Below are 27,280 nucleotides of genomic sequence, written 5' to 3'. Positions count from 1 at the left end.
TGGAGGCTGTCTGGCAGCCCCTCTTCTTTTACCCTCTATCAGGGGGTGGTGGCAAAGCCAGGAATTAAACCCTGATCAACTCAATACCAGACCACAAGGCAGACCAAGACCTTCTCCCATGCCTCAGAAAATCCTGGAAAACACATCTCTGGGATAGAGTCCATGCAGGAGATGCCAACCAGATTCCACACTGCTGAGCAACACCATGGGACAGGGGCTGTTTCACAGGGGATAAAGCTGGTACTAAAGGTACTTGTTGGCCAGCAATGGTGGAGTCTGGGTTGCTTTTACACAGGGAGGACAGACTGCTTGTATCCATCCAAAAGTCAATGAGGTTCTTGGACAGCCCCTTTAAATATGTTCAACCCTTTGAGCTAAACAAAGGGGAAAGAGCAGCCCTCATGTTCGCATCAGAAACAGCTTCTTAATCCACTCCAGGGGATTATCTCAGATGCAAATTTGTAAGGCTAATTCTCCCCCAGCACATCTGTGTGGAGATTAAGGGAATCTGAGCTTTAACTAGCCACCCTGGGCTGCTGCTGGCTTTGTGGCCCCAGGGACTGCCCACCTCCCAAATCCAGTTATCCTGTTTCTAAAGGGACACAGGGCACGCTGGCTTTGGGCAAAGCCAGAGCGCTCTCCTACAGCGTTTCCCAGGAAAGAGGCTCTGCTTCTGAGAGGATCAGAAAGCCAGCCTTGAGTATACGGATCACACAAAAGGCTAAATAGTGGAGGAAGCATCTGCACAAAGGGAGCACGTGATAAAGCAGTGGGTGAAATAATTAGCCAAGCCCAAAGGGGCTCTGGGTCAGTTTATTGCCAGTGCAGGAAATGAAGAAAAGGAGCACAACAGCATGTGTGGAAGGACAAGGAGTCACTGAAGGTGCCTGTAATAATGAAATGTGAAACCAAGCAAGAAAAACACATTCAGCATGTTTAGAGAAGACTTGGCTGTTAAAAAATAAACTCCAACCAGCCTCCATCATGGCAGTGCCACAAAAACACCAGCTCTGTGGGTTCAGCTTTGCCTGCACAGGGCTTGAGCCCAGGCCAGGCTCTGCAGCACCAGCCACTGCACTCCAAGGGTGACGAGAACATCTGGGAATGACGACCTGGGAAAGCCAGACACGCGTTGAGCCTGTACTGAGTATCCTCAGAGTAAAGCTGTAAATGCACAGCCCTGCCAAGAGAAGGGTTTATTATTTACATTTCTTTGCTCCACAGAGAAGCGCTGCAATGTGAGCGGGACTGGGGTGGGGGCTAGGTCAGGGCTGAGCCCGCAGGGAAACCCAGGAAAGCAGAAGACAATCCTTGCATTTGCCATTCCTTCACACCACTTCAACACAAACCTACAAGCTGCCACAGGTATATCCTGATGCCGAGCAGAGGTTTATTTCCAAATGACTTCCTATTCCTCAGCCTCTTGGCAGGAGGAAGCTCTAACAGCCTTGTTTTGCTCTGCCTGACCGAGCTGGGTCCCCGTCCAGGTGGTGAATTACTCAGGGGCTCTCTCCAGCCCTTCGGTGCAACGCAAAGTAGCTCAGGCAATAAAACACCAGCTCTCCTCTTGACCTGGCAGTGATGGGGTTACAGCAGCAGCTTCTGAAAAAACATTTTAAACCCCAGCAAATGCCCCGGTGCCTGAGGACCTGGCTGCAGGCCTTTCACAGCCCGTAGCTGCTGCTTTTTTCCCACCCCTCCATCCTTCACACCAAGTCCCTATGGCCACGTTTAGGGGCAGAGACTTGGCCAGGAGTACCAGGGAGGGCAATGAGGACCACATCCAGTCCAAGGCTGGAGAACCTGTGGCCTCCAGGGCAGCCTGTCCAGCATTTGACTATCCTCATGCTGAAGTTTATTATGTTTGAACACAACTCCCTGTATTTCAGTTGTCCTGACAGGGGGAAGAGCCCCCATCTTCCTCCTTTTCTTCACTCCCACCATGAAGCATTTATACACATTAATAAGATCCCCTTGAGCCTTCTCCAGAATGAATAGTCCCAGCTCTCAGCCTTTCATACAAAAGATGCTCCAAGACCTTCACCCTTTGCTGGACTCACTCCAGTACATCCCCATCTCTTGTACTGGAAGCCCAGTATACAGAATCATCTGGTTTGGAAAAGCCCTCAAAGCTCCTCCAGCCCAACCATGAACCTCACCCTGACCGTTCCCAACTCCACCAGATCCCTCAGCACTGGGTCAACCCGACTCTTCAACCCCTCCAGGGATCCGGGGGACTCCCCCCCTGCCCTGGGCAGCCCATTCCAACGCCCAACAGCCCCTTCTGCACAGAAATCCTTCCTCAGAGCCAGCCTGACCCTGCCCTGGGCAGCTTGAGGCCATTCCCTCGGGGCCTGGCGCTGGCTCCTTGGCTCCAGAGACTCATCCCCCCTCTCTGCACCCTCCTGGCAGGGAGTTGCAGAGGGCCAGGAGGTCTCCCCTCAGCCTCCTCTTCTCCAGACTGAACCCCCCCAGTTCCCTCAGCCGCTCCCCAGCAGACCTGTGCTCCAGACCCTGCCCCAGCTCCGTTGCCCTTCTCTGGACACGCTCGAGTCATTCAATGGCCTTTTTGGGGTGAGGGGCCCAAAACTGAACCCACTCATCGAGGGGCGGCCTCACCAGTGCCGAGTACAAGGCTCAGATCCCTTCCCTGTCCCTGCTGGCCACGCTGGTGCTGACACAAGCCAGGATGCCATTGGCCTCCTTGGCCCCCTGGGCACACCACTGGCTCATTATCAATCCCCCCCAGGTCCCTCTCTGACTGGCAGCTCTCCAGCCACTCCTCCCCAAGCCTGTAGCCCTGCTGGGGGTTGTTGTGGCCCAAGGGCAGCCCCCGGCATTTGCCCTTAGTGCAACTCCCCCAGTTGGGCTCAGCCCATCACTCCAGCCTGGATCACCTCCTGCTCCCCGGCAGCCCAGAAGGCTGGTGGCCATCCCTGCCACTGAGGATGTGTTCCTGGCTCACACTCACCTTGGTGCCCACCAAGACCTTCTCTGGTTCTGGACCAGAACAAAGTGAAAGGACACAACCAAGCACCAAGAACAGCTATGGGCACTGAAGTAGGTGTGTTCTATATCATCCCATCCCTGGAACTAGGTTGACTTTGACTTGGCCAGTAGTCAAGCTCTTCCCCACTTAAATATATGGACTTGCAGGGGCATGGTCAAAGAGATTGCTCCTGCCCTTGCTACACAGAGAACTGAGCCACTCAGGATGTCACCCTCAACTGTCTTCCACAACCCAAATAACCCGAGCACAACCCAAAATCCATGCTCTGGAAGCAGCTCAGCAATGCATGCAACAGAGCCAAGCTGTTTCTCAGTTGTGTTTAAGTCACCCCAGGTTTCTGAGCAGGGATGCAAGGCTGGACCCTCTCCACATGTAACTTCCCAGAGGTGGTTTCATCGAGGAACATCATTTAGTGCTGACATGCTTGGCAGAAAAACAGCTTTCAGGATGGTCCCCACCACCCCAAAAGCATCACTCAAATCCCACCACTGCACATGGAGAGCTCAGGAACTCTGCAGGAACCACAGAGCTGGCTCGGAAACCCCCTCAAAGTTCATGCAGTATCTGAAGACCACCCATGGGTCACATTCCCATTACACACCCCTTACTGCTTCTTCCTCATCCCACTGCTGGGTTCAGAGCATCGACAGCACAGCACACTGGGCAGCAACATCTTCCCAAAGCCCTTTTATTCTACTTTCCTCCCATTTTTGTCAACAAGAAGCATTTGATAAAGTGGTTAACTGGTGCTGGGGACTTATTCTCATGGGAGGTGCAGCTAGATGAGGGTGTGTCGACATTCAGCTTGAGGAACTCCAGACACAGGGTAGTTTCAGGTTCTTGGCACACCAATATGGCTGCAGAAGAGCTGCTCTCCTCCCCACGAAGATATCTGGATGTTAAAACATTCAATCAAACCATTATTCAAGGGATTCCTTTTCAAGGGCAAGAGCTAAGAACAGCTTCAGCTTTTTATCAGCTTTAGCATAATGCTACAGCTAGGATTTAAGAGGAGGGACTCTGTAGAATGATGCCAGGCATGGAGTTGAAAATTAATCAAGACAAAAGCTGCAAGCAAGCTGCCAAGGCTGTGAGCAGGAGGCCAGGCATTGCAGGGCAGGATGCCACCCTCTCTTAGCTCCTGTCCCTCTGCAGAGCCATGGCCACTGCTGTAGACACTTGTCCTTCGGCACCAGGAGGGTGTTGAAGCCAGATCTGCACCGCCTGCACCCCAGTATGGCACATGGACACTCCAGAGTCCTTGGCTTCATCTCACCATGCAGAGCTCCACTGATGCCTGCAAGGATGAGGCTGTTGGAGAAAGGGACCTTCGAGGCACATCCAGCAGCAGGCTGGCCAGAATGGCATTTTGAAACACATCTGCATCAGCCCAGCTTTGCATGTGGAGTGAGAAACAACACCCAGAAGGTTCCTCTGGTGATGTGCAAAGTGAGCAGAGCACATCCCACCCTCAGGGTGTCAGCCAGGCAGTAAAGTCCCCGTGGCTAGTCCAGACTTCAGCCTCCTCACAGGTGAGGTCCTACCTGGGCCTGAAGCTGACAGTGAAGAACATCTAAGCCAAGAGGATGCCAAGGATCACCTGGGGACCTGCAGCTATTCCTACATCCTGAAGAGTTGTCTTAGACAACTCTGTTTCTGTGACTGGCAGAGCCAGCCATGCTCAGCTTTGCGTGAGGCTGAATCTCAGCTTCACATGGCTTCTCCAGCACAAGACCAGCACAGTGACCACGAGAAAGGGAAGCTCTAGCAGTGTCCTCTGAGGAGCTGAACATCTGAGACCGCAAGCCAACACGCTGGGGGTGAGGAGAAGAGGGATAAAGCTCAATTCTGTCAACAAGGACCCTCTTGCAGCCTTGCCTGTGGAGCAGATAACTGTGCAACTCTTGCGCTTTAGCACCAGCTATAAATAGCTTTGTGCTCACCAGGGCATGAAGGGTTTTGGTAAGGTCCCTGTCTCCCCTCACCCCACCCTGCAGGAAGTTTTCCAGCTCCATTTGTTAGTCATCTGTCCCCCTTCTGAGCCAGACCACTTTCCTCTGACCCAGCCAGCACATGGATCTTCTCAGAGACCCTTCTGACCAGCTTGCAGGGAAGCGTCCAGAGGAGATCCTGCCACCGTGCCCAGCAGTCTTCCAGAGGGACAGCTGCTCCAAGTCCTCATGTGGCTCCACAAAACCCAGCTTTATCTCCCCGGGCTGAATTAGAGAGAGGAGCAAGGGGTCCCTGCTGACCCCAGGACCTCTCACTCCTCCCCAGGTCCAAGCAGGCCAATGCAGAGCTGACACTCACTGGTGGGATCAGTGAAATAAATTAAAAATTCACATTTCAGCCAGAAACACTGTGTTTGATTTCAAAGCCGCTCCTTCAAAGAAATGTGTTATTAAATCCAGTAATGTAGAGACACAATTTTCCTAAAAACAGTGAGCTGGCACCCAAGTCAGTCTTAAAAAACAACCCAAACAATGCAGCAGCTCAAGACTAAAGGCAACAGTTGCACAAAATCCATTTCCAAAACAAGACTCAGCTCCCTGTTTTCATATTTCGGACCACCCTGCCAGCTAAGCCAGGCTCCAGGCACCCTGACAGGATTTTCCTCTAAGACAAGAGGAAAGCAATTTTCCCTGGCTATTTTTAGGAGAGCCTTGTTCCTCCTCCCAGAGAGACTCCTACTGCCCAGCTCAGCCCTCCACCCACAGCTTTCATCTCTGGGTGTGCAGCTGAGCCAGGCTGAGTTGATGCATTTAGAGCAAGAGGCTGGAGGCACAGACGCACAGGGCACTCACGCTGACCTCTCTTAGCAGTTTGCTGAGGATCCTTCCTAAGCTAGGCTTTAGCCCAGGCTGTTCTGTATCACAGTATGAGCAGCTCAGGATCTCATGAAATAACAGCTCATGGGCTTGACTTAATCTCTTGCTGCCTCCTTTCTTGATTTCAGGAACCCATGTCTGCAAGACTGGATAGAGCTTAAATTCTAAACTTAATTTAAACCCTGCAAACAGGAGATGAGAAATTGATACCTTCTTGCCCAGGCGATCCAGACCCAGCACATCCTCACTGCCTCTCCCCCTCTGACATTGGTTGATCTTGAGGAGTCTTTGTGATGGGAACCAGCCTTCTACCAGCAGCACCTAGAAGTGCTGGCTAGAGGAGGGACTCCATGGGGCACAGCGTCAGTATCAGCTACGCCTTTCACCTTTAGCATTTACTGATATTTGTGGGAGAAAAGGGTAGCAAGATCAGCTTATTTGCAGCCTTATCGCCACAAAGAGCAGGTTTTGGAGGACGATTTACTGTTTTTCCAGAGTTTCCATGGCGGTCCTGTCAAAACTCAGAGAGTGAAAAGGTGCCAGAGTGCAGGAACCAAGCAGAGTTTTAACAGGAGGAAAGCACTGGAGCTGCCTGGCCACAGGCAAGTCCAGTGTCATTTTGGTTACAGAACCGTATTTTCCATTTCTGGCTGGGAAAGGGAAACACGAGCTTACCAGATTCCCTGGCTCAGATTCCTTGGGATGCAATGTCCTCCCCTTTCCTGGAAGAGTACCAAATCACAGGTGAGCCCAGAAAAGCAAGGTGAGGAGGAGGAAGCAAGCTCACTTGCCCTGTTCTCCTTCCCCTATTCCCCCAGCTTTTAGCTGCACATACCACCATTAACAGAGGACACTAGATCACCTCGGTTCATGCATTAAACCCCCTTCTCAACATTAGCATCAGCTGCTTGCAAGATAAAAACAATTATTCATGCTAAGTAGTAAATCCTTAGCTCTAGCACCCCATCGACAAGCAAGATGCAGAGGAGCCATCCCCAATTAGCCTGACACGTTTCTATCCAAGGTATCAGAACTGTAGGATCTGAGCACTTGCTTTCTTTCCAAGTTTAAAGATTCGTTTCACATCCCTAAGTCTGCTTCTGTCCAAAAACAAAACCTGCAGGGTTCTCTCCTTAAGTTCAGCTTCTAGAGTCACACTGAAGTTGGCGCTTCATGCAAACAAACCCCTAAAGACAAGGTTGCCATAAGTCCATCCTCAAAGCCTCGAGGTTTCCCAGCATCAGAACCAGCTCCAGGAGGTGCCTCCCAGCTCCAATCATTTCTGTGCCTCTCCCAGCTGTGTCAGTCCAGCCAGTTACACAGTGAAGGAGGCCGTGGAAGCAGCCAGGAGTAATGCAGCCATTTTAATTTTGTATATTAAATAGTGCTCAAGGAACTGAGGCCCCAGCCCGATGCAGGTCACTCTGAGGCAGAGCTGGGTGCGTCCCTCTGCAGCAAGCCTCTGCTCCTCTTCCACACATTCAGCACTGGCATTGCCCCAAGTCCCACGAGCACCATGCAGTTTTGCAGTCCGTGGGCCTTCCCAGACCACTGTTACTCCTCACGGTCCTGCATCCATGTAGACAACTCTTGCAGATCCATCAGCATCAGTTAGTGCTTCGGTACAATCACCCCCCTGAGACCACACGTGCCATCCCACTCCCTAGTGTTCCCAGCACACCACCGGCCACAGAGATGATTTTAAGGAGGGGAAGAACACAACCCCCAGCCCAACTGACTCTTCAAACCTTGGAAGCAGATGTGAAAGGCCACCCGTGCAGCAGGGATCAATACCCCAGGTCCAGGAGGTAGATGGGCACCATGGGAGGTTAGGCAGCAGGGCACAGGTGAAGTTCTACCTTACTGGTGTTTTTCCTTTGAAGTCTTTTCCCAGTTGTAGGCCACCCAAGATCCCAGTAAGGCAGACAGCTTTGGTTCCACAGACACAGAAGAAAGCATCCAAGAAGTTTTTGGCCTAAAAATAGAGCACGCAGCCTTTCGGCATCTTCTACAGACAGTCAAGAGAGTAGATTCACCTTACACAAGTCTGCAGTGCAGGTGAATACAAAAGCAAGGTTCAGGGGAAGAAGAACATCTCCCACTACTAAGGAAAGAAGCTGTGGGAGTGACGATGAGAGGACTGAGGGGTTTGGGCAAGACAGTCAAACTTGTATGGCAGCAAACAGGAACTCACACCAGCCTGCAGAGGTATGTCACGAGCTATGCCAAAGTACACTCTTGTTACAGCAGCTAGAAGCAGGTCGCTTGGTTATCCCAAAGCTCAAGAGCGTTTGATACAAGGCTTTACTCTTGCACAGCCTACAAAAGCCACCCAACTCCTTGCTGAGGTAACCAAAAGACTGCTCAGGCTCACCACAGTGCACAAACCAAGCATTTGGTAACACCAACTGCTCCAAGCCCAAAGACCCAGGAGTCAGGAGAGAGAAGGAAGCAGCAGCCATGGGATGTCTAAATTCCCTCGTGCCCAACCAAGCCGGAAGCCCATCTTCCAGCACCACCACATTAGCTCCAGCTTTCAGAAGAAAGGTGAAACACCCAGACCCACAAACATGAAGTTTACAGCTGGCTGCTGAGAGGACCACTTCGCTGGGAAATATGCTTTGCATTGACTTGGTGTAGATGTAAACTGCCAGGCAGGTTTTAGTCTAGACTGTCAGATAAAGCATCTGAGGAGGTTTCTGGCAGTAGGAAATCAGGTCTGGTTTGGTTTTGCACGTTTTCTGGATGTGTCACTATCAATTTTTATCAGTCCAAGGAGCCAAAATCCCTGAATTAAGAATTATGTTTGTAGCTTACACACCTTCAAGTCCTTTTTGTTTTCTTCTTTCTTAGGACATAGCCCGCACACAGCGCTGGGGGCACAAAGGGACCACCTCCTCCTCTTCTTCCCATAAAACCAGAAAGATGGTAAGTGGCACCAGCTCCTTCAGGAGTCCTTAGAGGAAGGTGGTTTGCAACACCCCCCATGCAGCAAATGTCCCCTCCACAATCAGACACCACCTCTGCCTGGCCGCTCATCCAGGCGCAGACACCAGTGACCTGCTGCTGCCAGTGGCCAGGGAATTAGCTGTGGGAGAAGATCTCTCAGCTGCCTTTCCCCATCAGAGCTGCTCAGGGAAACCCTCAGAGGTGCCCAGCATACCATTCCCTGCTTGGCTGCTGTGTCAAGCTGAGCAGCTAAAGGGCAGGGGGTTAACCCCTTGCGCATCTTCAGCAGAAGGTATCCAAGGATCGTTAATTTGGGCAGCCCACTCAAGAACAAGTTCTCCAGATGATGCTCAGGGTACCTGTCCCTCTAGTCCCACCAAGGACATAGGGATGTCCCTGGAGAGCCTCAGCACACCCAAACCCAATACCACCCTGAGAATCACGTATGATTTACAGCACAGAGGAGTCTAGTACTGGGTGACTTGGGTTTGGGCCCACATAGCTCAATAATGACTTCTCAAGATATTTTAAGGCACCCTAGAACTACCTCCTCCCAAACCCAGTCTCCCCCTGAACACAAAGATCTCTTAATCACTGTTTTCTACAACTGAAGCCAGCTGAAGATGCAGCAGCACTGGTTTCCCTGCTCTAATCTGGCACCAGTCCTGCAAGGAACATCTCCTGAGGTGCCAGCCAGCTCCAAAAGCAAGCTGCTTCCTAAATCCAGCCCTGCTCCAGCTTCAAGGACAACTCCAGCTTTATTTAAACTCTTCCAAAAAGCAGCTTGCAGCCTGTCTGGACCCACAGCTCATCTACCTTGGATGGAAACAAGTACCATTCAGAGCTGCATTTTCTCCAGCAGTAAACAACAAAAAGCTTTTACCCACAGGGAAGCACCTCAGCCTTTTTTCTTTCATGACAGAGATCCAAGACTTTGTGGCATCTTTGAAGAGGACTTGTCAAACCCACCTTTTACTGGTTAAATTCTTTGTCCTCTTAATATGTACCAGCACAGCCAGGCTGTCCAGAGCACCCCAGGAGGCACACCCTGCCAAACTATCAGTATTTTAAGCCATTACATTACAAGATTAACAACTTCTCGGACTCATCTCAAAAAAGCACTGATTTCTAAGAGAGATATGGAATATAGCCACCACACTAGCATAGCTGTCCTAGCATCTCCTGCAACACCCAGAGTTTGTTCCTCGCTACCAAACAAAGCTTTTGGCCAACAAACTGCACTTGTACCACGTAAGCTCCCAGATTCACTGGCTGTTGTCATCATCTTTAACAGCAAGATCCCTGGGAACACGCCCATCGGACTCATCCCAGCAGGCTGTCACACCCAGCAGGGGGAGAGGAAAGAGATTAGACCTCCCCCTTTGGGCAGCACTGAGCTGTCAGATCAGGTCAAGGCATCTCAGGTAACTATGAAGGCTGAAACCTCAGCACCGCAACCAAGTCACAGAATTACAGAATGGTTTGGGTTGGGAAGGACCTTAAAGATGACTCAGTTCCAATCCCTGCACCACAGGCAGGGACACCTTCCACTAGCCCAGGTTGCCCAAAGCCCCGTCCAACCTGGCCTTGAACCCTTCCAGGGAGGGGGCAGCCACAGCTTCTCCAGGCAAGTCCTCAAGCACCTCCTATTTTACCTCCTTTTAGCCCTCTGTTCACACAGCACACCCCGCTTCCCAAGCTACACACCTACCAACACACACGAGAACATAAAAAAAAGAGTCTGACAGTGGTGGGATGTCAGAGGAACAGAAAGCAAGTTTGCTGAGCTCTGTTCAGCTCCTGACCTCCACCAGCAGCTGCTGCCTGGCAGGACCTATGTGATGGTGTCCTTCACCCCAAACACCTCCTTCCAGCACTGGGGCTCACTCCAGGAGCCACACATCTCCTTCCCCCAGCTCAAAGAGTCATCTGGGTTGGAAAAGCCCTCGAAGCTCCTCCAGCCCAACCATGAACCTCACCCTGATCGTTCCTAACTCCACCAGATCCCTCAGCACTGGGTCAACCCGACTCTTCAACCCCTCCAGGGATCCTGGGGACTCCCCCCCTGCCCTGGGCAGCCCATTCCAACGCCCAACAGCCCCTTCTGCACAGAAATCCTTCCTCAGAGCCAGCCTGACCCTGCCCTGGGCAGCTTGAGGCCATTCCCTCGGGGCCTGGCGCTGGCTCCTTGGCTCCAGAGACTCATCCCCCCTCTCTGCACCCTCCTGGCAGGGAGTTGCAGAGGGCCAGGAGGTCTCCCCTCAGCCTCCTCTTCTCCAGACTGAACCCCCCCAGTTCCCTCAGCCGCTCCCCAGCAGACCTGTGCTCCAGACCCTGCCCCAGCTCCGTTGCCCTTCTCTGGACACGCTCGAGTCATTCAATGGCCTTTTTGGGGTGAGGGGCCCAAAACTGAACCCACTCATCAAGGGACAGCCTCATCAGTGCCGAGCACAGGGCTCAGATCCCTTCCCTGTCCCTGCTGGCCACGCTGGTGCTGACACAAGCCAGGATGCCATTGGCCTCCTTGGCCCCCTGGGCACACTGCTGGCTCATTATCAATCCCCCCAGGTCCCTCTCTGACTGGCAGCTCTCCAGCCACTCCTCCCCAAGCCTTTAGCGCTGCTGGGGATTACTGCTGCTGCTCACCACTGCTGGACCCACATCTCCACAACACCGCAGCACAAGACCAGCCTTTGCCTCTCTCCAGGCTGCGTACAAACCCACGTTGCCCCGCAGCCCTTCCCGGTTTGCACAGGCAGCCCTGAGCTATGCAGACACCCTGTGATATTACTAATTAATCCCTCCAGCACAGTGCTAACAAGGCCTTGGCTTTCAGTTCCTGGAAGAAAAGGATGTGGAACTCTGAATGCTCCCAACCAAGAGCAACAGGAATAACTGGCAGCTGGAAAACACTTTTAAGAAGAGATCCCAGGAAGCATGCTTTGGAAAATAAACCCCTAGATCTACTTTAGTAGGGAGGCCCCTTCAATCCCCACCAGCAAGAGAAACATGGTTCAGTAACTACACTCCCCGTACAAGTGAGGACAGACTGGATCATCCTCTCAGCCCACTGCTGAGCTCCTCAAAGCCATGCTCCTCCTCCAAAGAGGCAGCGACAGGCATGACCCAATGGTGGGTCACGAAGGAAGCATTCCACCACTGCCAGCTCCTCATGTTAGCTCCGCCAAGCTGTGGAGATTTTTCCACATTTCCTACCTCTCATGAACCCTCTTTTGAGAGCAGCTTGCACGTCTCAAATTAAACCAGGAAAGGCGGCCATTTCCTTTTTTTAATGAAGAAATTACATTATTTTACTAACCTAAAAGGTTACAGAACAAAAAGGAGGGAAGCCCTGAAGTTCACTTTGCCTGCTGTCCACACCTAGCAGCATGGAGTGCACAGTCTACGCTGAGTTTTAAAGCTTCACATATCTGCTTTAAGTCTGCTTGGTGAACTTTTACTGCATCAACACTGGAAGGGTTTGGTATTGTGCTTCTGGCTAGGTAAACACAAAAAATGTACTTTGGGAGACAAAGAGAAGCCTGTAAAAAGGCTGGTAACCAAGTCTGCAGACACACACTAGTCAGACAAGACTAAGCAGAGAATTTGAAGGACTTTATGGAAAACACCGCTTTTATGTCTCTCTTCTGAACAGTATCAAAGCCAGTAAAACAGGATGAAGTAGAGCAGAATTTTATGCAAGTCAAACTAAATTTCAAGAGACATTTTGAGAAGTCTCTAATCTCTCTTTTCAAGATCTGGGTTTACCAGATATTCCCTCCATCCTTGCCTGGCCGGGCTCCTGTGCAGGCCTCACAGGGGTTTAGCCATCCAGTGAGCACAGACATCAAAAGTGCTGGTAGCACAAACTCCCAAAGCTGTTTTGAAATGGAGAGAAGCCACACTGCAAGGCAACAGCTCTCAGGAACATGCTTATACATTTCTGGAGGGTAGGCGACAAGGCAAGCGGGTGCTGCCCCCAACCCACCCACCTCCAGGGTTCACCCCGCTCCGATACACTGGCGTAACCGCACATGACAGCCAGAGCCAGCTTTGGAAGCAAAGCAAGACAGCCCAGACCAGAACTCAGAGGGTTTTATGCCAAAAGCAAGCTTCACAGCCTCGGTAAGGACCCACGCAGGCTGGTGGGAGGGAAGAGGGAGGTGGAAGTGAGAAGCCAAAGCAGGACTCTGGCCAGTTAAGCCACAGCCAAAGCAGCCCCAGAACCTCTCTGCAACTGGACACGCTGTAGTTCCCCTCCAGAGGAGCAGGATCTGCCGGCTGCCTCTGGCTGAGGTGAGCAGTACAGGAAGGATGTCGATGGTTCTGGTGGGACAAGGCTTCCCAACCTCCACATGTAAGACAGCAAGCTCCTGAGCTGGCCACCAGAGTCCAGAGCCTATAGCTTCACCAGCCTGGCTGCTGACATTGCCTCTGTTAGGAGCCAACCGCTCAAGAAGATTTATTTACCTCAAATTGTGCCAAGACTTTGAGAAACCAGCTATTTAGGAATCCTTTTACCATTGGTATTCTTGCCCAGAGGAACTGGGTTGCAGAGGGGGAAGTAGGAGCTCTCATTACACACAGCCCACAGGCAGGTCAGCCAGGCTCTGACCTTTCTGCTCTGCGTACTCAGGCTTCAACAATCAGCTTGGCAGTTTCATCCCTTTCCATAAATCCTCTCACCGCTTTCCTGCCAAAGTTCATTTATTTCACTTTTTTTTTTTATTTGCAGTGCTCTCTGCCCTGTAAATACACAGGCTGACCCACCTGAGGCAGCAGCTGCCTCCAGCCTGCTACAAGTCAGATCCAGACCTCCCATTTTGCCCAGTTCAGCCACCCAGAACCAAGAACTGTGTTAAGGAAATCACACAAACTCCCCTTACACTAATCCCATTCAACCTCTAGTTCTGCTTTTACCTGTCCTTAAGGCACCAAGAGACAATGACACCAGGATGGCCAACGCTTTTACAGAAGCTCATTTTCCCTGGAAATACCAATCGAGCTGATGCAGTGAATTTCAGTTATTCTACCCTGCCTCTGGGGAAATCTGAGTGTCTTAAAAGCAAGGCATCAAAAATAAAAATTAAGGCAGGAAGCAGCTGTAGCCTGAGATCAAGAATGTGAAATGAGTTAAAAAATCCATGTGTCAGGCTCCCCACAAAGTCCTTCACCGGTGTCTGGGCTGGTCCCCATTGGCACCAAGTCTCCAAGTTCCCAGAGAGCAGGAAAGGGCAGCCCCACGCTGTAACACTTCCTCCTGGAGGAATAAGCTGTTTCTAAAGCGAAGTGTAGACTGCCTGACTCCCATCAGAAATGGGTACACAAGCTCTGCAGCCAGACTGACCAAGTACCCTCAAGCTCCTTCTCCTTCATCCAAGTCTCCTGGTTTAAAATCCCATCTCTGGCTCACCCCGTTGAGCAGTTCCAAAGCCCTGCCAGACCCGCTGAGGGGAACTGCCGAGCTGCACGGACCGTGTCCGCAGCGTGTCCTGCAATGTTGTCAGCCTGTCATCACCTCTCTGACTGCTGCCAGTGCCAAGCTGCTCCCTGAGGTCTACCTCCTGGGTCAGCAGCTCATGCTCCTCCGCTGGAGGTGGTACCACTCTGGACACAGGTATTCAGCTAAACAAGAGCAGATTTGTACTAGACATAGGGAAGAAGGTTTTTTTATGATGAGGGTGGTGAGGCCCTGGCACAGGTTGCCCAGAACAGCTGTGGCTGCTCCCTCCCTGGAAGGGTTCAAGGCCAGGTTGGACAGGGCTTTGGGCAACCTGATCCAGGTGAAGACATCCCTGCCCATGGCAGGAGGGTTGGACTAGATGGCCCTTAGAGGTCCCTCCCAACCCAAACCATTCCATGATTCTAACAGCGGGAGACAAACTCAAATGGACGCAGAGTGAAGTTTCAAAGGTGTTAATGCGCTCCCCTTCGCCAGGCGTATTGGCTGGGGAGGAGATTGTTCCTGTTCTGCTCTATATTCATGAAGATTCATTAATATCTCGGCCACGCAAAGCTCTCGGGATGCTCACTGCTACACAAGAGCATCTTGTTCCCACCTTAACTTTGGCTAGAAGATACCTGCATGGGTCAGGTTGGATCACTACTGCAGCTGTCTGAGGGCACAAGCCAGAGACGATGAATAGGAGATGCCACCAGTGAGGCCACTGGACAGCAGCGACCAGCAGCACCAGCACGTAAGACCTCAGGCAGGTGATAGTGCAGTTGGGCACTGCAGACTGTTGCTGCCATTGCAATGTTGGTACCCAAACCAAAAAGGGGCAAAGGAAAACTTCCCAAGTTTCCAAGGTTTCAGAGCAATGCTGATCCATCTGCATGGCCTGCAAGGATGTTCCTATTACCTAGAAGGATGTAGTGGGCATACTAAGGTAGCCAAGATAAAGCACCCTGCTAGTCCCAGGACACAGAGGCGATGGAGTATGGGGATTAGCACAACTTCATACCGTGTCTTCCTCAGTCAGTCAGTACGAGGGGTGAGTGCTTTTCCGTGGTCACCAAGAGCACCATGAGACCTGCAGTCACCTCTCCTGACACCTCCCCAGCACTGGAGCCACCTTAAACCCTGTGGTTCTGCAGAGAACATTGTCCCTTGATTGACCTTTTTTTTTGCTGCAACTAAATGCTATGGCAAAAGGATCAAGAGGTTGATATGGCTTTGTGAAAAGTAAAATAAATGGAGATTAAGCCTGTGCAAGACTGAAAAGTTGTCCTGGGAGCAGGATGCCACAGGCTGGGGAACAGATTAGGGCTCTGCCACTGGTGAGGAGATGAGTCTAACTCCTCATTAAGTCACTGCTTCAAGATTTATGATCCTGGTGGTCCTACAGCAAACCTGCAGGCTTCCTGGCCATATCCGTGAAGAACAGGGCTCTGCAGGTCCAAGCCTCACACTGAAACACAACCCACAGGGCAGAGCTTTGCGTCTGCCAGCTCAGCCAGCCTGATGAGTCCCTGGGCTGGAAATACAGAACCTGCAAGTTTGAGGAGGTCTCTGGGCTAAACAGACACCACCTCATCCCAGGGCACTACTCCTGCGTGGCTCCAGGCTTTCACCAGCACAGAAACAGGCTGCACCGCTGAAACTGAAAACATCATCTGCTTTCTGGACATTACACACACAGGAGACAGAGGCTTCAGCGTGGCTCTTCAAAACACAACTAACAGGGCTGCAGGGTCAGGAATAACCTCACACTTACCTGGGGCTGGAACCAGACTGGCCCTGGGTCAGGGCTTCCGTCATGGAAAGTTTTAGGGAGTGCAAGTTACACTTTTGAAAGCTAGGATCATTACTCCAGGCAGCATCTCGTGTGAGCGGGGTAGCTTTAGGAAGTGTTAGCTTTGTCTGCCATTCTCTAACCAAACAGCAAAGCAAGTATTTACCCAATTACATGGTAGAGTTATTTTGTACTGAGCAAAACCCACAACAGCAAAACTATTTCAACACAGGCACGCGAGCCCAGGAAAAATCTGGGTTACATTAAGCACTGCTGCAGAATCTGCCCCTTCCCATGCCGGTCTCAGCAGCACAGCAGCAGTCTGGTGTATAGTGATGGTTATCAGAGGCTGAAGGTCCAAACCAGGACCATCAGCTTCCATAGTTGTGAAGCCTTAACCCCAAATAAGTGACTCCTCTCACGCCCCAGAGCTCCCCAAAGAGATGATCCCCCAGCAATGCCCTTTGCCACCAGCCCAACTCCTTTGTGCTGCTCCATCCTCAAAGCCTGTAGGAGCCACAACTGGGATATGCACAGAGGTGGAGACACTGAGACAGCAAGAAGCAGCAGCGCCCAGGATGTTCTCCCATTGCTTCCCACCACCAGCCAGGAGAAGACATGTTTAAGCTGCATGTGAGCATCAGCTAGAGCTTTCAGAAGAGTCACCTCTCCAGCCTCAGAGGAGACCACCCTGGTGCTCTATTTGGGCAAGTATTTCTGCCCACTCTTGCATGTGAAAGCAAATACAAAGCAAACACAGCCCCTGTAGCTGCTGGGAGCCAGAGCAGCCAGCACAGGGCATCTGATTACACAGGTCACAACCAGTTGGAAGGTGTTTCCTAGAGCTGGAAGTCAGGACACTGCTGTGACTCTGAAGCAGAGCTTTGTCCTCCCCGGTGCCTCCCCTCCCAGGGAACTCGCCCCCAGTCACAGCCGCTATTCACATCCCAGTGCCAGCCAGCACCAGGGAGGACACAAGGACGCACAGGAAGAGGGAGGAGGAGCCGGGAGCTCCTGCCAAGGCAGGATCAGAAAGTCTGTCTTTGTGGTGGGGTGGACAGACCCCAGGAACCCGCCAGGCATCCTGGTCAGCACTGGTCATCTGGAAAAGGGACACCAGTGAGGCAGCAACACTTACTGAAAACATCAATTATGCCAGGGTAGAAACGAGGACAAGAACAGAACATTTCAGGTTTGTGGCCAAGGAGAGGCAGAGCCCGGGCATCACCCAGAGCAAGGCAGACAGCATGCTCCCCACTGCACGTACCCAGCAGCCTCACCTGCTCCCACCCAGGAAAACACCACGTTTCTTGGTATCGCCACCCCAATGCCACACTCCGATTCACTCATCTCACAGGGATGGAGGGGAGACTGGGAAAGCCAGGAGGGTGCTTGTGATGGCTGTGTAACTCAGCCCAGACAAGCAGCAGCCCCGAGGAGATGCCAGGTGCAGACCCCTGGAAGTCAGCATGGTAGATGTGTTTCAAACACCAATCGAGATGACCTGCTCGCCACCTCTCCCAGTTCAAGATGGAGGAAACGATGTTATCCCAAGCAGGGTCAGCCCAAGGCTGAAGGAGTCACACTGCTGCCCAACAGCACACTGTGGAGAAGCGGTCATGGGACAGGGAGAGAGCCTGGTCTGCAGAGCAGCTCGTGAACCTCAAAGGTCAACTACAGACACGGCACCAGCTCAGGACATCCCTGATCTGAGGAGGGAAGCAAACTAGGAATGTATCCCTGTCCCCAGCCACTGTGCTAGTGCCTGCTGATGGCCCTCACTCGTTTTAGGGACAGCCTCCCTCATCTCGAGGCAGACCCACTTATCTAGCGGCCGCCTGCCAGAGGAAAGGGCCGTCCCGCTGCCACCACGGCACATGCTGGGTGGTGCAGGAAGCCAGACAGGCAGAGGATGAGCCCTGGAGCCGGTGCCAAGGACAGGGCAGGAGCTGGAGTGGAGGGAAGCTGCAGCTCTGCCCCTCCCAGCAGCCTCCCAGCCACAGGGCACAAAAGTGCCAGGTGTCCTGTGTTCAGCTGAGTCAAGTGCCAGGTCTAAAGTGGCCTCTCAAGCTTCCAGTATCCTTATTTTGGGGATGTGCATTGTGGTTGAAACATGCCTGTGTTTCCACCCTGGCACCCCGATACCCAGAGCAGCAGTACACCTCCACAGCCACTCAACTATCGAACACTCAAGACAACCCCATAGATCACAAGAGGCACAAGGTCATCCAGGCATGAGCACAGCCCTGCTGTGAAGCACTCAAACCCTGGTCCTCAGGGTAAGCACCTCCTGAGCAAACACCATGCACAGCGTGCTCCAAACCCACCTACAGCCCCAGCTCCACACCCATCTACAGCCACTCTTGGCCTGCCAGCCAGGAGGTGTAGACCTAAGTCCCAGAGAGGGGCTGCTGGAGATGTCACTGCTGCCATCCCCGCCAGCAGCTGAGACCCCAGAGCTGGAGGACATCACCCACCATACAAGGAGAACACCCCAACAGCATCCCAGACTCCTGGGAGAGGTGGGAGCAAAGGTTCACACCACAGGGCAACACCAACACATTCTTCCAGAGTCCACCACACCACAGGTCCTTGCTCTGCCCTACATGAGGGTGAGGGTCTCCAAGTAAGGCACCGATGAGACCAAACCACCGCCTCCAAAGAGGCAAGACTCACAATGAATTTCAGCTTTCGCAGACCTCACTTGAGGAGCACAATTCAGCTTAATTTTTGAAGTGTTTTCAAATTCCTCCTTGTTGCAAGCTGAACAAGGACAGCCGTGTGGCACCACAGGGTCCACCAGAACCATTCAAAGCTTCAGGTGAGTGGCCAAGATTCAGCAGCAAGCATGACGAAGATGCCACCACCCAGAGCAGGGCAGACAAGTTGCCCCGTTTGAGGCCAGCACACCAGAGCCCCATCTCCCCTGCCCCTTTACCCCCCACAGCCAGCTTTTACCCCACATTTCTCTCCTCCAAGGTGATCCCACCTCCATTCAGCCTCTGCTCCCGGTCTTCCAGCAGATTTTTGGCTTCCTGTGGATGCAGGAGGAAGCACTGAGATGAGAAAAAGAGCAACTCCCATCTCATAACTGGGCCGAAGCCAAAAGCAGCCAAGAAACAGTAAGGACAGGATTGTCCCGCTGAGCCCCGCAGCAAGCCAAGCGCCGGCAGTTCAAAGGAGAGCGCTGCTAAAACCCAGTCTAGCAGGTCGGCTGGCTTCCCCATGAAGACTTAGATCATGCAACAGCTCTCAAAATGAAGAGGCCGTTTCCCAACCCAGAGGTCATCTCTTCTGTGGGAGCCAGGACACCAAATTTACTCATTCCTGAACTGCTGAACATAAGTAAAGATTTTAAGTGTGATTAGGGTAACGCTGAGTTGCACTTGGGAGTCTTCTCAAGCTTCATTTGGAACAGCACCAGGGTCTGTTACTGTGACCGTTAAGGTTTAATGGGATAAGCAATGTAAACTTAAGAGGGTGTCAGAGAGTTGTATCGCAGATCTTTAGTTGTTCTCACCTACACGAGCCCTAGCTAGGCTTCCACAAAGCTCTACAGCAGGGAGATCAAGTACCAGCCCCTTCTGACAAGTCTGTTGTCTGGAAGCGTTGATTAAGGTATGTGGCAAATGAAGTCCTGGCTACAGAGGAAGAATGGAGGCTGCTCTCCGAGCAGGAGCGCCAAGGACAGCCTTGTAAGTGCTGTTGCGGCTGAACTTGCCCCGCTTCCAGCAGCCACAGTGTCTGGGCATTTGGATTACAGGACAGAGCAGGAAGGGCAGCACCTCAACCAGCGATTCACAACTCATCTGTGTCTGCTTCAGGAGCCTGACATGCCTTGAGGCTTGAGAAGAGGGGTCTCGAGAAGATCCCTTGCATCTGGACTCTAGATGTACTTTAAACCACATTATTTTCATCAGTACAAACACTTCAAGCTAGACCTGTCAGCGAGGGGATCTCAGAAGCTGGGCTCCTGCTTTAAGAGCAGCAGGTGCCCCCCACATCACTGCCACGCTGGAAGAAGTTTGTGGCACACCGGGCTGCATCGGCCATTGACACCAAGGGCAGCCAGCCTCACCCCTGCCAAGACCTTCCAGCAACTGAAGCCCAACCCTCTGATTTCCCACACTGGTCCCCCCCCCTCCCATCAGGGCAATGCATCAACCCCACTCATTCAGGAGCTTGGCAGACACTAGGGCAGCTTCTGCTGCTTTTCCAGCACGAGTCGCATCCGCTGAGAAGTGGCAGCGTGAGCCTGGGGACAAGGGACATGCCAGGAGCAGAGGAGAAGGTGGCAGCACTAATTGCACCTCCTGGGACTGTGGACTCTGCAGTTGTTCTGGAGGAAGGTTTTCAGATTACAGCTCCAACTCCCGCACAGGGACAGAGCTCAGAGAAAGGGGCTAAACACCCTTTGTCACACCCTCAGTCTGGCTCGGCGCTGCAGGATGACTTCAGAGCAAGGCATGAAGCGACCAGCCACCACACCAGAGAGCAGTAGCTGGAGCTTTATCACAGAGTCACAGCCTGCCCGACAAATTTCCTCATCCCAAAAGGGCTGGGGGATCAGGTCAGGGCTGCTGCATCAAGTCTTGGAAGAGACCAATGGGCGACAGAGCAGACAGGAATGTTTGTCACACAGCTCGCTTTAGCTGGAAGTACAGACCTCAGCTCTGTACGCAAAACGGTGCGGGGTTTGAGCGCACATGGGTGCTCTCCTTAGCCTCAAAACCTCCCAGCAAGCTAAAAATACAGACAGCGCGTTCACTCAAGTGGCCTAAATAAGTCACAGAAGAACCATTTGTGCAGCAATGGTGTCTCTGACAGGAACACAGGCGAGGAGCTCGCTCATGGGCTTTCCATTCCCCTCTGCACACCCCAGCGCAGAACAGGACCCTGCTGCTGCCCAAACCCTCTGGCGTGGAGTGAAGTTACAAGCTCAGTTTTGGCAGACGTTTCCCCAATGATCTGCACAAGAAGGAATTGCTGGACTGGCCAATATCCTCAATATTAACCAGCACTAAAAACCACAAAGAATTCAGTGCCACAGATTGAGATCAGCTTTACGAGGAAGACCTGGCAACTGCTGTAAGAGGCCTGGGAAGAGGCAAATTGAGCCAGCATCAGAGATCTAGGGCATACCTGAGCTGAAAAAGTCAGGAATTTTATGCTAACAACCAATGCCACCCACAGAGAATTACTTGGGGAAAACTGCAAGCACTTTGCACTGGATCACCTGCAGCCACCAGACAGATGTGCAATGTTGTAAGAGCCTCTACAACAGAAATCAGCAGGAAAAAAAGCCTCTCTACAGGCAAATAACCACTAAGGTAGCCAAGAAATCTGCCCCCATCCTCTCTCCACACATTCTCTTTCCAGAAAGGAGCATGCTGGGAACATCCATCCTTGCCCAAGGCTCCCAGGCGTGAGACAAGCTGCTCTCCAGCTCCAGGCAGGTTCCCACAGTGTGGGTGACCACAGTGGCAAGTGCCAAGGAAGCTGCACAGCATAACCAGAGCCAACACGCTCCGTAACAATCCAGCACAATATTAGTGAGCAACGGGTGTTTTATCCCAAATGCGGCTCTCACGACCACTGCCAAAAGCAGGTTGATGTGCTCTGTCCCGCTGCTGCCGCATTTCCATTGGGATAACCTTGCTGGCATGGGCCACCAAAAGCAAGAGGCAGGGAACACAAGTTCCTGGCAGGATTTTCAGGGCTCCAGTTTAACAAGTACATGCTTTGTCTAAAACTGGAGTTAGCCTCAAAGCAGGGCTAGGATTTTTCTCCATAGTCCTGACCAAACCTGTCCAATACCCCTTCAGAGAAGCACTAAAGAAACTCAACTGCCCTGTTTCATGTAATGCTGCTGGTTGAGGGCCAGGCACCTGCCTTCTGGAATGATCCGGAGTGTAAAAAAAAAGGGGAAGAAAAGTTTTTCTCTGCAGCTGGGAACCACTGGGGCACAGCAGATGAATACACCCATCTCTGTAGCCAAAATAACCATGTTTGATAGTGGTCTGAGCTCCAAAGAGCCCCAGGCATCTGCTCTAACTCCTGCTACGATGAAAAACTTGCACCCAGGAAGCTCTGTAAGCCCATGGCTTGGCCACCCCTGCACAACACCAAGTTCCCCAGCTGCAGCCCCACTCCTGGGGGTCTCATGGACCCCTTGTCTGTCACATCACCTACAATGCAGCAGGGAGGCAGAGCTGGAGCAGCCAGGTCTGGAGTCACCAGGACATGAGAGACTGGAAGACACATGAGCAGGCCCATGGAAAGGGCTGCAAGGAGGGTTTAGGGATCAGAGTATCTATTTCATGAGGAGAGGTTGGGAAAGGCGGGATCATCCAGCCTGAAGAAGGCTGGATCAACTTGTTCTAGGACCTGGTCAGGCAGGAAAGAAGAATCCAGACTCTTCCCAGTGACAAGATACGAGGGACTGAGCATAAACTGGAACACAGCTAGTCCCATTCAAGCATAAGAAAAAAAACTCATAAAAGCTTTCCTTAGTGTGAGGGCAAATACAGAATGGGTTGCCTGGATAGACTGCAGAGTCTTCATCCTTGGAAATACTCAACACCCAACAGGACATGGTCTGCTCCGAGCAGAGGGTTGGATTAGGCCCTCTCCAGAGGTCCCTGCCACCCTCAACTGTCCCAAGGATCCACAACCACAGGAACTGGCTGCCTTTTCTCACATTAAAATCATAGAATGCCAGGTTAGAAGGGACCTTAAGTATCATCCAGTTCAACCCCACTTGGTGGAAGCAAGGAAGCCCCTGGACAGGAGCACAAAGATCCCAAATTACACCAGCCAGTACAATAGCGTGCTCTCTCCAGTCACAGAAATAAACAGCATTTCTGGAAAGCACTATTTCCCAAGACAAAAACCCCCAGATTTCTCCCAAATAGCAGAAAAACAGTTTTCAGTGGAGACAGGAGCTGGCTCCACTTCTACAGGGTGTCACTTCTAGTCTATGTATTTTAGTTGAGCGCTGCTTCCAGCCCTGCAGTCACTGCCTACCGCAAAGAAAAGGCATTTACTGACATCTAAAATTACCCTACAATTATCTGCAGCCCCAGGAGTGAGCATCTGGAGTTGTTTCTTCTTGAAAGCAGGAAGATTACATACCCAGATGAGTCATTTCTCACCTGTGCTACAGATCCTGCCACACCACACACAGGTCAGCACACATCACAAGGGGATGTCAGTGGTTTTGCTTTCCAGATATAGGAAGTCTGTCCAGTAACTCCAGGAAAAAAAAAAATATCCATATTTCTAATTCTGTGAGTATTCTGATCACTTCAAACCAGAATTTCAGGAGGAGACTCTGCTGCCACCTTCTGAGATCGCCGTTACTGCAGGTGCCCCCAAAACGACTAAAAATAGCTTGTTTCCCTCCAGTTATGTCATCAAAGCAAGGGATGGATTTGCTTTGCAAAGAGCCAAGCCCCCGCTCAGGGGAGCGCTGCTCTCAGCAAGCATCCTAGCCTCAGCCTTCAGCTTGAGCTTCGCCTCCCCCACACGACATAAAAATAGGTTTAAACAAGAGAAACCAGAGCAGCCCGTTTGCAGTCAACACAGACAGAGCTCGCTGACCTTTGAAGCGCTTACAGCACAGCAATCCTGACTATGGTTGATTCAATATATATTTATAAATTTACAAAATAAATGTATGTGTATATAGCATGCCCTCTTTAGCATCACAATCAGTAAGTAAGACAACCCAGCACCGTTACAGGCGACACTTTAAGCTGTGTCATTAACTGTCCCATTTGCAACCCGGGCAGTGAGGCAAGAGGGTAAATCAGGCCCTGACCCTCAGTGGGCACCAGAACACGGGCAGGGCAGTGGGAGCAGACACAACATCACGGCTGTAGATATCAAGGCCGTGGCAGCGCTGCCCCCAAACCCCACACAGAAAAATGATTTTTTTTAACGAGGGAAGCGAGGCACCAGCCCTCAGGGAAGCCACACCGACAGGGAGACACTCAGCTCGGACAGCGCCAAGCCTGAAGTCGCCACAGGGAAGGGACAAGGCCTAAGAAACAAAGAAAGGCTCCAGTCGCCCCTGGGAGGGCTGTGGACCAGCGGCCGTGTGGCACAGAGGGCCCGGGCAGCCACAGCCCAGGGATGGGGCAGCCCCCCAGGCAGGCGGGGAGGGAGGGCACCTCTCCCGGACGCACAGCCAGGCCGGCTGGCGACCCCACAGCGGCGAGGAGCCCCGGGAACGGCCCGTTCTCACCTTCTTGCCTTTCTTGCCCTCCTCCTCCATATCTCCGGCGGCGGCGGCCCCGGCCCCCCCCGGGGCATCCCCGCAGCGGCCGTGCTCGCCCGGCCTCGGTGCGCGGCAGGGGCCCGGCAGCCCGGCCTCACTGCCCGGCGGCAGCCATGAACCCACCCGGGACCCGGCTCCGGTTCCCGCTCCCGGCCCGTCCGGAGCCGCCTCAGCGCCACCAACAACTTTTCAATCCTGCCGCCATCTTGGGCGGCGGCTTCCCGGCGTGCACCGCGCCCCGCCCTCCGCCCGGAGGACTGACGTCAGTCCTCCCCGGGAGAGCGGGGCCGCCCGGCCGCAATGCGCATGCGCCGAGCTCGCCGGCCCGGCCCTCCACTATTAGCCACGCCCCCCACGATGACGGTCTTAGCTGCGGGCGGGGATGGCCACGCCCGGTCTGCGCGCAGGCTCCGCCCACACAAGCAGCGGCACCGCCCACCGGCTCCAAACTCATGTGGGCGGGGCCACGCTGAGGGGCGGGGCCAGCGGGCAGTTGGGGGGCCCCCCACGCAGCAGCCTACGGCGCCGTTGGGGGCGACCGAGCCCGTTCCTGTGGCCGGTGCCGTTCCCGGCCTCACCCCACGGCGGAGGGGAGCCGGGCCCGTGCGCTTGGGCCCGCGTCGGCGCTGATACTCCTGCGCATGCGCTGACCGCTCTGGCATCGCTTCCCCCCGCCCCCGCCAGGTGGCGCTGTCCCGCGGCGACGTCACACGCAGGCGCCTCCCCGCCCTCAACCACGATGGCGGCAGGTACGGGGAGGGAGGGGCGTGGTGGCGGTAGCGGTGTTGTCCGGGTCCATCCGCCTCTATCGGCCGTTACCCGCCGCCATCCGCGGCCGGGGTCGCTCCCGGGGGCCGGGGGAGGAGCGGGGGCAGCGCGGGGTGAGGCGCTTCTGCCCCTCTGGGCCCGGCCGCCGCTGGGGTGGGCGCGGTGCATGCTGGGAAGGGTAGTCCTCCACGCGCCGCGTGTGGTCGCCGGGGCCTTCTCCGGGGGGGAAATGAGGGGTGCTGGGGGGCGGAGTGAGGGGTGCTGGGGAGAGTGGGGGTCCCTTGCCCCCCGCCCCCCCGCAAGCCTTCCAGCGTGGGGGAGCCTGGTGTGGCTCCCGCCATTCCTACAGCGCTTGCCAGAGCGACCCCGGGACGGTTTGAGGCCTCTCCCCGCCTTCCCCCGGGGGGAGGTTATAGATATCCCGGACACCCCCCACGGCCGAGGAACGGGGGAAATCCCGTGGCGGTGCCGGCTGCCGCCTCCTCTGGGGCCGCTGATACCGGTTTCCTCTCTCTGGTTGCAGGGGGCGCCGTCCAGAGGCCGCCGGGAGCGAAGAGGTGGGTCCGACGGGCCCGTCCCGCGTAGAGGGGGTTTGCCCCATGCCCTCCCCTGTCCCTGTAATGAGCCTAATTCCGTGTAATTAGCTCTGCCAGACCTCCGCGGCCACCAAACGAGAGTCTCTGGGAGCCAAAATCCCACCGGAGAGCTGCTGTGGCCGCCTCGTTTTTCCTAGGATACCATTTCTGATAAGCGGCCACCTCGTTTTTCTTAGGATGCCATTTCGGACAGGTGGCCACCTCATTTTTCCTAGGATGCTACTTCCAACAGAGGTGGCCACCCCATTTTTCGGGGGCTGGCCGGCTCTCGGGGTCTGTCTCTGAGTCACAGGCTCGGCAGAATTTCCCCCCTCGTGGCCCAGGGCCGAAGTCACAGCCTGATCCTACTCCACCCTCGGCGGGTTTATTTGGCAACCGCCGCTGGCTCAGAGGTTGCCCCCCTGCAAGGCTTCCAGCGTGGGGGGGCCTGGCGTGGCCCCCACCATTCCTACAGCGCTTGCCAGAGCGACCCCGGGACGGTTTGAGGCCTCTCCCCGCTCCCCCCGGGGAGGGGTTATAGATATCCCGGACACGCCCAGTTGCCGGGGGCTGCCAGGAGGTGGGTTCGACGGGCCTGTGGCAGGGGAGGGCTGTCCCACGCCCTCCCCTCTCATCACAGTTAGCTTAATTCTGTGTAATTAGCTGGGCCAGACCTCGGCCACTGGATGAGAGTCTCTGAGAGCCAAAATCCCACCAGAGAGCTGCTGTGGCCACCTCATTTTCAGCAGGATGCCACCGCCAGCGGGGGATGAGCCAACCTGGCCCTGTGGCGCATCCAGACCTTTGGGGTTTTCTCCCGTTTTAGGTGAAAATCTGGTAGAAAAACACCCACTTCTAGGAAAAACGCTGGAAAAATGGGATAGCAACCGTCCTGGAATGGCCCACCACACTGGCTGGGTAAGGTTTTACCATTACTGGGTTTTACTAGGAATAACTCTGTGGTTGGAAGAGTAGAACTGGGGATACTGGTGAGCACTGGTTTGCCGTGAAATTGCCATCCCAGTGCCTCGTTAACACTGGAATCCTCATCATCTTAACGATTCTACCTTTCTTTTCCAGCTGGACGCCGGTACACGGGGCCCCCCTCTCCGCTGATCCACACCTCGGGTTGTCCTTCCCTGAGCTCCCAGTTGCTGGTTGAACTGGGGATACGGGGATGACGATGGGCAGTGGTGGTATCTTAATAAAAAAGGGATTTCCCAGTGGTTTTTTGGCACCGTGTGGTGGTCAGGGGGGAGGCGTGAGGGGGACACCCAGAGTTTGGGAGCTGCTGCCATGCTCCTGGGGCTGCTCAGCAACACCCCCCCCCCCCTGCTCCTGTCACCGCTGCGTCCCCATGGGCTGCGGCCGGGTGCCAGAGGGAAGTGACAACCCATAACCACAACCTGGGGTGGGGGGAGGTGTTGGGGACAGGCGTGGTGCTTCAAGGTGACTCAGCCCCACAGCATCTGCCCCACACATCCCCACCCCCCACTCTCCCCAACTTTGCTGTGTCAAGCTCGGCCTTGAGGGCGCGGGGTGAAGTCCCCACCCCGCCAATTTTGGATGGCCCCGGTGTCACCCGGTGGGAGGTGACAGGGTGTTGTGTGTCCCCCCCCTGCCCTGCGCCTGCG

The 27,280-nt window shown here is 53.7% G+C and overlaps 1 protein-coding gene, 1 long non-coding RNA gene and 2 other non-coding genes across 4 annotated transcripts in view; 3 read left to right on the top strand and 1 right to left on the bottom strand.

Annotated features, from left to right (window-relative positions):
- Positions 1-24,548, bottom strand: part of CCM2 (CCM2 scaffold protein) — a 38,934-nt gene extending 14,386 nt beyond the window's left edge. Inside the window, exon 1 of the mRNA XM_074901050.1 lies at positions 24,271-24,548. Within this exon, the coding sequence (XP_074757151.1) occupies positions 24,271-24,300 (30 nt within the window). The 5' untranslated portion in view covers positions 24,301-24,548. The remainder of the gene's footprint in view (positions 1-24,270) is intronic.
- Positions 24,549-24,773: 225 nt separating this feature from the next.
- LOC141957189 (uncharacterized) lies at positions 24,774-26,872 on the top strand. The gene is made up of 4 exons (XR_012633083.1): positions 24,774-25,052; positions 25,595-25,628; positions 26,473-26,564; positions 26,727-26,872. It is a non-coding gene; the product is annotated as an uncharacterized LOC141957189 (long non-coding RNA).
- On the top strand, positions 25,368-25,502 carry LOC141958295 (small nucleolar RNA SNORA9). Its single transcript, XR_012633256.1, has one exon. It is a non-coding gene; the product is annotated as a small nucleolar RNA SNORA9 (small nucleolar RNA).
- Positions 26,069-26,202, top strand: LOC141958294 (small nucleolar RNA SNORA9). The gene has a single exon (XR_012633255.1). It is a non-coding gene; the product is annotated as a small nucleolar RNA SNORA9 (small nucleolar RNA).
- Positions 26,873-27,280: the final 408 nt, after the last annotated feature.

Source organism: Athene noctua, chromosome 2 (genome assembly GCF_965140245.1).
Source record: "Athene noctua chromosome 2, bAthNoc1.hap1.1, whole genome shotgun sequence".
Classification (NCBI taxonomy): Eukaryota; Metazoa; Chordata; class Aves; order Strigiformes; family Strigidae; genus Athene; species Athene noctua.
The sequence above is the reverse complement of the archived record's forward strand: the minus strand, read 5'-3'. Positions and strand labels throughout refer to the sequence as shown.